Raw genomic sequence first — 10,925 nt, 5'->3', positions numbered from 1 at the left:
GAGAAGAAAGTCCTTCCAATAATATCAGAAAATTGATTTTTTTTTTTTTTTTGGTTTATATGCTCGTGATCAAAATGGTCAAATACAGATTTAAACTTATTCACTAAAAAAATTATATGCTCTGTGATTTTGGAGCAAGTTATAAATTAACTTGGCCTGTTAAAAATATGATATTTCTTTCAAAAGCAATTTTATTACATAAATAGGAATAAATATAATCAGCTTAAAATTCTAAGTCCATAAAAGAAAGAAAATACACTATAAGAAAACAAATTCTATAATATCCTTGAATTTTAACTAAAGTGCTCTTATGTTTCCTATGCACAAATTTGCATCCTCTAAATAAACCTGAAAAAAATCTGTAAATGAAAAAGAAATCTAGAACTATGACTTGCTAACAGTCAAATCTTGAGGTTGACAATTCCAACTTGAAATCCTTGTCTAATAGACTCAAGCCTGTTTTCTGTCATCGGAATAGAAAGAACAGTTGAATTTCAACTGTTGTGATGGCTGTAGCCCCAAATCATATCACTGACACTGTTATGGGAAAAAGCTCCTCTGTTGCCAAATTTAATACCTAGTTGTTGAAGCCATACCAATAGGTAGAGAAGAAATGTGCTTCAAATCTGCTATCCGGTGATTTATTTACCTTGCTGGATGGTGGAGTAGGTGAGAGAGATACCAACCAATGGAATTTGAAGTACTCAAATATTCCTGCCCAGATTTACAAATTTACTTATACAATAAATGTGAGCCTTAAGTTTTTCTGTTCCTATTTTTTTACCATAGCCAGATTTCTACCCCATACCTCCCTCTAGGTGACCCGCTACACCCCTAGATAGCATCTGTGATGATTTAATGCACCAACTTGACTGGGCCACAGAATGCTCAGATATTTGGCCAGACATATTTCAGATGTTTCTGTGAGAGTGTTTTTGAAAGAGATTAATATTTAAATCAGTAAACAAAAGTAAAGCAGATTTCCCTCCATAATGTGGATGGGCTACATCTAATCAGTTGACTGAATATAACAAAAAGCTGATCTTTTCTCGAATAAGAGAAAACTTCTTTGTCTGATAGCCTTCAAACTTGGACAGAGGCTCTTGCTGGTTCTGCAGCAGCATCTAGCCTTTGAACTGGAGCTGAACATTGGCTTATGGACTTGTCAGCCGCCATAATCATGGGAGTGAATTCCTTATAATCTTTCTCTCTCTCTCTCCTCTTCTATTGGGTCTGTTTCTCTGAAGAACCCTGACTAATATGATGTGAGTCACACCTAAATACAAATAATTCTTACACCTTGACATCTAGGTGTAAAAATATCTCTAGGCTTACATGTGGAGTGACCAATAATATTCTAGACTCTTTTATGTGCTAACACTGATGTTGATTGATTTTTTTTCCCCAAGTATGTACCTATCATATTATGTGTCTGTGATTAAAATAATGAATATAATTTCTTTTTTTTCAATAGTGTGAAATTGGTTACATGTTTTATTTGCTTGTTGGTTGGTTGGTTGCTTGGTTAATATGAAATTTTTCTTCTCAAATTTTTGCCTCTTCATAAAACACTTTTTAAGCCTGCTCATACTAAAATATTTATACCTCATCATTAAATGTTCCAATGATTAGATATGTTATTTAATAGGAAGATTGACAGTCACTTCAGAAGAATAAAAAAAGTATAAGTAAAACCAAAAATCATTGGCTGTATTAAATAAAAAATAATTTGGGATTCGTTCTTACCTATCTTCAAATGATTTGTAAGTATTTTCCAAGGTTGCGGTATGTGCAGCCCATAAGTACTCTAACAAGTCCTCAAAGCTACTAGAAGCTACCTTCAAGTGCTATAGTAAAGAAGAGAAATTGATTAATGTTTTAGCAACTATAACAATTCCTCTCTCTACAATTTAATCTTGTTCACATTTACAATTAGCAATATTCTACATGAGAGGAGAATTTTGTTTTTAAGAATTAATTTGTAAGCCATCAGTTATTAACTCTGAAAATTTATAATAACTATCTGTTATTAGTAGTAATATTGAATGTATCTATAAGAAATAAATAGCAAACAGTTTCCCAACAGTCAGTATTTTATACTAGCCAGGAGGATTTTTTTTTATTACTTTTTTCTCCACTTCCACAGTTGACATTATCACGAAAGTTTAAGATTAAAAAAGGTGAGAAATTATTAGAATATTTAATTTAAGCATATCTAAAATAATGAACTAATTAGCTATAGAACTAGTAAATCTATCTTTTTAACAGTCCACGTTTATGCTTAAACAATGTATTTTATTTGGTCGTTGAATATTTGGTTTCGATTGCCATATAATTGTTAGTTCTACCTAAGTATGATCATTTATTAATTCAGTTTAAATAAGTTAATGACTATCCTAAAATCAACCCTGGATTGGGTGAAAAAGGTGAAGGGATTAAGAAGTACAAATTGACAGTTTCAAAATATTCATGGGGATGTAAATTACAGCATAGGGAATATAGTGAATAATGTTGCAATAACTAAGTATGGTTTCAGCTGAGCACTAGACTTACAGGTGGGACCATTTTGTAAATTATATAAATGTCTAACTACTATGCTGTACACCTGAACTAATAAAATATTGAATATAACTATAATTGAAAATATTTTTTAATTTTTTTAAATCTATTTTAAAAAATCACAACTCCTTAATTATATTTCTCCCAAGAATTATCCCTGGGTTGGCTTGAAGTTTCAATTAACCAGAATAATGTTTTTATTCAGTGAGCTATCCTGTGTGCTCTCACATTTACCTACAACTTGCTTAGGATGAGACGAGTGGATAGATTTTGTGTTAATGCTGTATTTGTTGAGAGATGTTAATGACATGTAAGACCCTGCTACAATGTAATAATATTAATATAACTTGCTTAAAATTTACATTTTTATACTTAGAAAAATATTGTTTAATATAAACAACAACCTAAACAAAATCATTATGCAAGAAAAAGAAATTATCTTACTACCTCTTAAGAGAATAAATTACAAAATTTAAAAAAGGAACCTGGTAGAAGTCTTTCCACTTTTTCATTGCCTTAGGGAAAGATGACTGACAAGTAGCAACAGAAAGACAAAACTTCTTCTGATCTTTAGGTGGTGGCAAAAGTAGGACTTGGTCTGATGATATCCCCATTATTCCAGAATCAACCGCAGCAAGGAAGGGTAACGCACAGAGAAAGTAATTTAGGTCTGTAAAAGCAAAATACCTATTATTACTACAAGTACTAATAAATGTGATAGAGGATATTTTTAAGTGATCTGTAAACTGTTAAGCAAAAACTCACAGATCAAGAAATATATGAAAACAATTACTGCCAAAAGAATTGAAAATCTCCATAAGGATTATATATGAATATAATTTTAACATGGTTTGTTAATAAACCTATAATCATAAATAAATATGATTAAAGTAGTTGACTACGATATTTTAAAACAAAAGTAATTGCAATAGATTTAGTAATATTCATTTTTCAAAGTATTAACTAAAAAAGGAAGGTAGGTATCTACCTGTATACAGAATGATACAACACCTCTAACTGAGGTTCTACCGTGAAATGTGATTTTTAAAAAATATTTTAATGTGGTTATAGCATTGACATTTTATATTTTATTTAACCAAGTTTAATGTGCAATCATAATGTCACAAAGTCCTTGTCTTATAGTAGGTCATTAAAGCAAAAATGTTGGATAAATGTTTACAATAGACTTTTGGATAACTAAATTGAAAATGAATTAAGTTTTTAAAAATTTCTCTCTACACATATTCTACTCCAGCAGATTTAAACATTATAATATAGTTGGTTATAACGATTATATTGATTCCCACTGGTAATGCAGAACATTCTTCATTATTAGACATGTATTCATGAATACAGTCCCACACCCCGGAGTAGCAGGCTAATACTTCAAACCACTAAGTCAATCTGAGAATAAAGAAACTGGTGGCCATGACTATCTGTGGGTCTTTGAAAAGAACCAATCAATGTCTTATTAGAAAAAGATACGTAAAGGTATATATGATGTGTGTCACTCCAAGGAAGAGAAATTTAATGTGGTCTTGTTTCTAATTGTTGAGACTCTCTCTAAGACATTGTCTATACATTAATTTCACTACTGGAACATGAAATAAAATTAAAGTATTAGAAAATACTTTCTGATTATTTTAATATTAAATATCTGAAGGCTTAAATTACTGATTGACAAAATGATTTGTGGTAGATTAATCTCATATTTTTACAGGTTTAAAAGTTAAACACATTTGCTCTGAGAAAAAGGAAAAAAAGTATTTTCTTGTTCTCTTACTTCTCACATTTTCTCATTCTGAGACTCTCCATCACTAGTAGGACCTCCCACCTAACTGCCAGTGCTGGTCTGTCAGAGGCCATCATCCTTAGCAGTTCCTTGTTTCAGTCCTTCTGTGAAAAGCAGATTATGTCCTAAGGAATTATTATTGATATTGTGGCTGTTAAGTCCTAGAATATGACGTGAAGGCCACAAGGTACATGATGAAATAGATTCTTTTTTACAAAGAAACAGAACTGTTTTTATTTTGTCTCTTTCCATAAGATTTTATATTGAAACTTTTGTGGAGAGTTGGATAAAAATTATCATCTATTTCACTATTTAAATCAACCTACCAGCCCACCAGCTGTCCACAGAGATGCACAAATGATCTCCAGATTCGTAGCCACAGTCTGTGCTCTGGCTGGGATCAGCTAATCTGCCTAGAAAAGAGAGGATGCACACATTATTTATTATGCACATTTTGAAACTGGTTATAATTGTAACTTAATTTTGTACATTTTATTTGCAAAGATACACAAACATTTATCTTTTTTTTTTATTTTTCAATTACAGTTGATATTCAATATTATATTAGCTTCAGGTGGAAAACATAGTGGTTAGACGTTTATGTAACTTACAAAGTGATCTCCCCCAAGTCTAGTACCCATCTGACACCATACATAGTTATTACATTACTGGCTATATTCCCAATGTGGTACTTTATATCCCTGTGACTATTTTGTAACTGTCAGTTTGTACTTCTTAATCTCTTCACCTTTTTCACCCAACCCTAAACCCCCTCCCATCTGACAACCATCAGTCTGTTCAAACATTTATCTCCTGATTTCTTCTGATTTGTATTTATCTTCCTATCACTCTTTATATCCTTCATTTCTTGTTTCTGAACCAGTTTTTTTCGTCCTCTAGTATCACCACAATTTTCTGCTTTGAATTATTTGTCTTGAATATTATCTACTTTTGTATTCTTCTCTCTTCTACTACCTTCTCTTCTTCCCTTCGAAATTAGGGAGGCAATATGCACACATATTAAAAGAGGTCTACTGTCAAACCAAATCTCTGCTCTGTCATCTACTAGGTACATCTACACTAAATAACTTCGCACTTATGCCTTAGTTTCTTCATCTATAAAAGAAGGATAATAATATTAACTACAGCAAAAGGTTATGTTTCAAGTGATAATGAACATGAAAAGTGTTTCTTCCAATGAATATAGTCTTTCTTTTCCTCAGTAAAAGATGATTGATATTTTCTCAGTCCCTCTCTTTGCCTTTTCGAATCAATTTCGAATCCTACCTCCCTTGCTCATTCTTTGTTCATCTTCCTGATTCTCTATCATATTTTGCTTCACCTTTTCAACTGACTTCCAGTCCAGTTTTTTGTTTTGTTTTACTTTGCCTTTGCTCTTTTCTTTCTTTACTCATCTACAACTTATTCTCTCAGTTCTGCTAACGTCTTCTTTTCCCTGGCTCCCAGTAAGTCAGTCAAGGACTCATTCTCATTGACTTTCTCCATCTGTTCCCTTGCCTTCATGCCTCTACTGATCAATATGTTGTATCTTCTACTTTTGTGTCTACGCCTTCTCTTGTGCACTCAATTTCTTTTCCTTCCATTTCTCTACAATTTCATCATCTTTATTCTTTGTATGTGAGTGTGTGTATGTGTGTGCGTGTGTGTGTGCGCGAGTTCTGCTCATCTTTTTTTCAGTTATATCTTTGGGTTTTTTTTTCATTTATTGTTCTTTATTAACTAGTTTTTCTTAAGCTGCTCATTCTCAAAGCAATGATTGATAAAGAACTTGTCAATGCTATTAACCTGGATGAATTTTAGAAGTGTGAAATTTTTTGACTGTTCCCCAGACTGTTAAATATAAGTCTATAAAATTCCTCTGTTTCTTCTCTTTCATTTCCTTTGGGAGTTGCTCTGCCTCCTCTTTCCATTACTCCATCTCCTTTGGATGTCACTTACTCTCTCAAACAATTCACCCTGTATGACACTTTCGAATATCACCTTAATGTTGGTAACAATTATTCTTCAGCTCTAAACTCTCACTTGAGCATATGTCCTATTCAATCTCTTCTCATCTCCAACTGAACATAGCTGAAATTGTACACAGATTTTGATACCCATGCAAGGTTAAATATCTCTTTCTCTGTCAGAGGAATAAAATTTCTTATTCTTTTATTTCAACAACTCAGTTCTTCCCTTTCCTCTGTATCCAATCCGAACCCATGTCATGTTATTTTCCCCTTTGAAGAATCTTTCTAGTCTTCACCATGGACATTCACTCATCCACATTCTTTATTTTAGATCTGGATTATCTCTACATTATCTGACCCAGTGCAACCAATACCTTGCTTTAACCCATATAAACCAAATACTCAACAAGGCTTATAAAAACACTTTTAGTAAAATCATACTTATTCAAGAAACTAAAGAAGTTTTATACTTCTTAAAACCTCAAACCTAAATCTTAAGCTAAATTTACCTAATATTCCAATAAAATTAATTCTTAAATATCAGTAAATATTTTGCTTTAATTTACTCTTTCATTGATCACCCAACAACACCTTCCCCCTCAGACCCTCTCTCTGGGTCTTCTCTTCCTTTTCCTGACCCTTTAACACACATACACACACATCCACACGTACACTCAATCACACATACCTATAACATGCTGTTTCCAGGCTCTGTCCTTTAGTTTAATTTCTCATATTATTAAATCAGAAAAAATTTCTAGTGGTGGACCTAGGCACTAGTATTTTTTTTTAAATGTGAACAGTTATTTTCAATAAGCAGCAAAGTCTTCTATTTTCCCAGTGAAATTCTGTCCACATTACAAGTCATAGTTCAAATTCATTTTTTTCTGATTCCTGCAGCTAATTCCGCTGTTTCTTGTCTTGCACTTTTAACTTTTATCCAAGAATTATTATTTATTGTTCTCTGTTTAATTTTTGATATATTTCTTGTTCCAGTTGTGTTGTAAGATCTTTGATGTCAGAGAAACTGTCTGAAATATTTATTTAAAACCCTGCCACCTTTACTGCTCTTACAAAATGCTGGGCACATATAAGCCCATCACTAAGTGAGTTTAGTCAGGCTTGATCCTAATGTGTAAATGTAATAAAAGAGTAAGAAGGGCATTAATCTACCAGCCAATTCATTCTCCAACTACCACAGACCTACAGGCACCTTGGACCATGGTCTTTTTGACTCCAAGGAAAGCCAGATAAATAGGAGTAAGTCTGAGTTTCAAGACATCCCCTGACAAAGATGAATAGCTTACCAAACTCAGTAGATCCTGTGTGTGACCCCTGCTCAGATCTCAGATAAACTTGGATCTCCCCATATTTTTTTTTCCATTAGAACAGAACTAATTTATTGGTGGTATTATCAGTATGAAATGGGCAAGAGTCACACTGGAATGTACCATATTTTCAAAATGATTGAATTATTTGCAGAGAAACACCCTTATGAACATGATGTCTCTTGTTGCCATCACCCCCATGATCATGTATAGGTAATCACAATTAGAACTTCAAAGGATTCAAATTAATTTTACATCATATTCTGTTTTTAAAGTATATCTTCTTTACTGTTTTGTTCATCCAGTGCTTATAATGGAGTCTGGCATTGAGTAGAAGTCCAATAAATACTTGTACAATGCTTAATAGATTAGATGTAAAGTCTTTTGTGTTTGACAACTATACTATGTGCCCCTTTGAACTTTCTAGTTAAAACAGGCAACACATAAAAGCATTTACGGAGAAAAAGAAGGAGAAAAGGAATGGTTATGTGGGAGAAGGAGGGAAAAGAAAATAATCAATTTTCAAAAACATTGTGTGGTATATACAGAGTCCCATTTCCCAATTACTACATGGTTATACTGGTAGATTATTAGAATAAAAATAAAAGTCATTCTTACCTGAACTATATTGCCAGCCGTGCTGCAGAGGCAATCCCCATAATAGATTTAGTTCATTTTCTGGTGCAAATTTTTCAAAATAACTGGCTGTCTTGTTCAGTAGGATTCTATATGCCCCTATTCTGTCAGGATATACCCAAGGATTAATAATGTGCTTTCCATTCTCCACCCTGTAGTCACTGAACTGGCTAGGACTCTCCTCCCACAGAGGGGGATACAAGTCTGAGAGATTGGATGCTTCTGCTAAAGAAACAGAAAAGCAGCCTGCCAGTACAAAGACCCAAAGAGGAAGGAAAGCCATTATGACAAAGCTAGAAATTAAGATTGTGGCAGGGCTTTTTATTGGGAAATGGAGGAAGAAGTTTGGTATTTATTTTTTATTGTAGGCCAACATACCAACACTATGTTGTTTTCCCTGGAGACAATAGAGATAAGAATGCCTTCCCACCGAAAACAAGATGCCTTTCTTGTGGAATAACATTACAAATACAGTTTGTCATTTACATAATAGTTTTAAAAAGCAATCAAAAACTTTAATATTGAATGAGTAAATATTTTAAATACTTTTAGAAACTTATTATATTTACACTGTATTTTTATGCTTATTAAGTACACTCCTGCAGATATATCTTGACTTTATTTATCTGGAAATTTAAATATGTAGACATGTACTAATCTTTGCAGGAAAAAATTTATATAGCAGGCCTGAGGTTGCTATCGATTAAAGAAAATCTACTTGCAAGGTTGATCTTTGGCTGGCATCTGTGTGCTTGGCCTTCAAAGTTCCTAATCAACAGTTAAATGACAAGAGTAATTCACTGTTCCTAGTCTGTTCAATCAATATGGTGTATACTTAACATCTGCTTTCCTTGCAAAGTCTAAACTTTTTATATGTGATCAACTCCCAATAAACCAGAGGATGTCTACCTGATCAGTCCCCAATAAACAGCTTGAGCACTGTGTCTCTAATGGGCATCTCTGGGCAAGCATATCACACATATGTTGCTATAGTTTTATTGCTGAAAAAAATAGTGTGACCATTTAGGGGAGGGAGAGAGCATATGAAAACCTACACATGTATTTCTCCAGACTCACCTGTGTCTTTTTCCTTATGATTCTGCTATGTATCCTTGTTACAACACTGTAAAGACTCTTAACTATGAGTATGACTATATGCTGAGTCTTGTGAGTACTTCTAACGAATGTTTGAACACAGATCCCGATCAAAAATCTTCAGAGACCCGAAGTTTTGGTCAAGATGGCAGAGTAGGTAAACACTGTGCTTGCCTCCTCTCATGACTATATCAAAATTATAACTAACCTACAGAACTTAAAGTCTATTTGAAAAGAAGTCCTATAACTAAGGTTATACAGAAGAAGAAACATTGACACTGGTAGGAGTAGTGAAATGGTTGATGACTGAGAATCAGGAGGAATATCTCAGCTGTAGAGGGCCCAGCTTCACACTCAGGTCCCCAGCCCAGAGCCGGGAATAGAATTCTTCACAAACTCTGGCTGCGAAAACCAGTGGAGATTGTGGCTGAGTGAAATGGAGGTCTGTGGAAGTTCTGGGCACTCCTCCTCAAGGGCCTATGCATGGATTTACTTGCTGACAGGCTCACTCACTCTGATCTCCAGCTCTCAGGAAGCAGCTCAAAGGTACCAGGTCATCTGGGAAGAAAGTGAATTGTCTGACTTCAGGGTGAGGGCTAGGAGTGGCAGCTTTCTGCCACAAAAGTCCTGGCAGAGGACATTGTTCCTTTGTTGCACCCTCCCTCATCCCATCATGAAGATCATGCAGACACCATATCTGAATTTCCATCAACCTGGTTAACACCATTAGCCCTGCCCTGGTGATTCCCTAAGATCCTGACCTACCCAACTTGTGGGCACACCAAAGCCACTTCCAGTGGCTTTTCCATACAAGCAGACTGTCTTGGATCATGCTGCGGACTTTTCTATAATCTCTCAAAGGTTCACAAACCCTAAACAAGTAGCATGTGTCCTTGGTGTGCCTCATACCTCTTGCTAAGCATCCCCAAGCCCAGTACTAGTGGCAGCTGGCCTTAGTTTGCAAGTGTGCCTCTCCCAAGCACCTTCAAGCTTAATGCAGGTGGAAGACATCTGCAGATCACTTAATGGCTCATGCCAGGTGGCTCCAAGCAGGGCACAGGCAGTGGCTGAACTTAGTCTGCAGCAAGGCCCCTCCCAGAAGGCCCCAGGGCCAGACCACCCAGTGGCCACTTCTGACTGAGCTGGAACACCACCTGGCCACCTCCATAAATGACACACCCAAAAGTCAGACTCATCAGGCACCAGAGCCTTGTTAAAGTGAATCCTGCTCTGTAGAGTCAGCCCCTTCACAACAGCTCCTTCAGTATAGTCATGGCCAGTCCTCACAATCAATCAGCATGTGGGTCAATTCTTCTCATTGACATGCAAACAACAACCAATATGAGGCCATTCACAGCCCGCAAAAGGAGGACACACACCAGGTGATCTGAGATACTGCACCACTGGGCCTCATAGAACACCTACTACATAAGACCACTCTAAGACCGGGAGACATAGTAGCTCTATCCAATACATAGGAACAAACACAGGAAAACAGCCAAAATAGAAAGACAAAGAAATATGTCCATAATGAAAGAACAAATC

General features: G+C 35.0%; 1 protein-coding gene across 1 annotated transcript in view; it reads right to left on the bottom strand.

Moving 5' to 3' along the window:
* The window catches only part of CUNH6orf58 (chromosome unknown C6orf58 homolog), a 15,759-nt gene extending 7,191 nt beyond the window's left edge, over positions 1 to 8,568 (bottom strand). The window contains exons 1-4 of the mRNA XM_039882241.1: positions 8,268 to 8,568; positions 4,678 to 4,764; positions 3,045 to 3,229; positions 1,747 to 1,847 (exon numbers count right to left, since the gene is read on the bottom strand). Of these exons, the coding sequence (XP_039738175.1) occupies positions 1,747 to 1,847; positions 3,045 to 3,229; positions 4,678 to 4,764; positions 8,268 to 8,568 (674 nt within the window). The remainder of the gene's footprint in view (positions 1 to 1,746; positions 1,848 to 3,044; positions 3,230 to 4,677; positions 4,765 to 8,267) is intronic.
* Between the last annotated feature and the right edge of the window lie 2,357 nt (positions 8,569 to 10,925).

The sequence above is a fragment of the Pteropus medius genome, unplaced genomic scaffold (assembly GCF_902729225.1).
Source record: "Pteropus medius unplaced genomic scaffold, Ma_sr-lr_union100, whole genome shotgun sequence".
NCBI classification, from domain to species: domain Eukaryota; kingdom Metazoa; phylum Chordata; class Mammalia; order Chiroptera; family Pteropodidae; genus Pteropus; species Pteropus medius.
The sequence above is the reverse complement of the archived record's forward strand: the minus strand, read 5'-3'. Positions and strand labels throughout refer to the sequence as shown.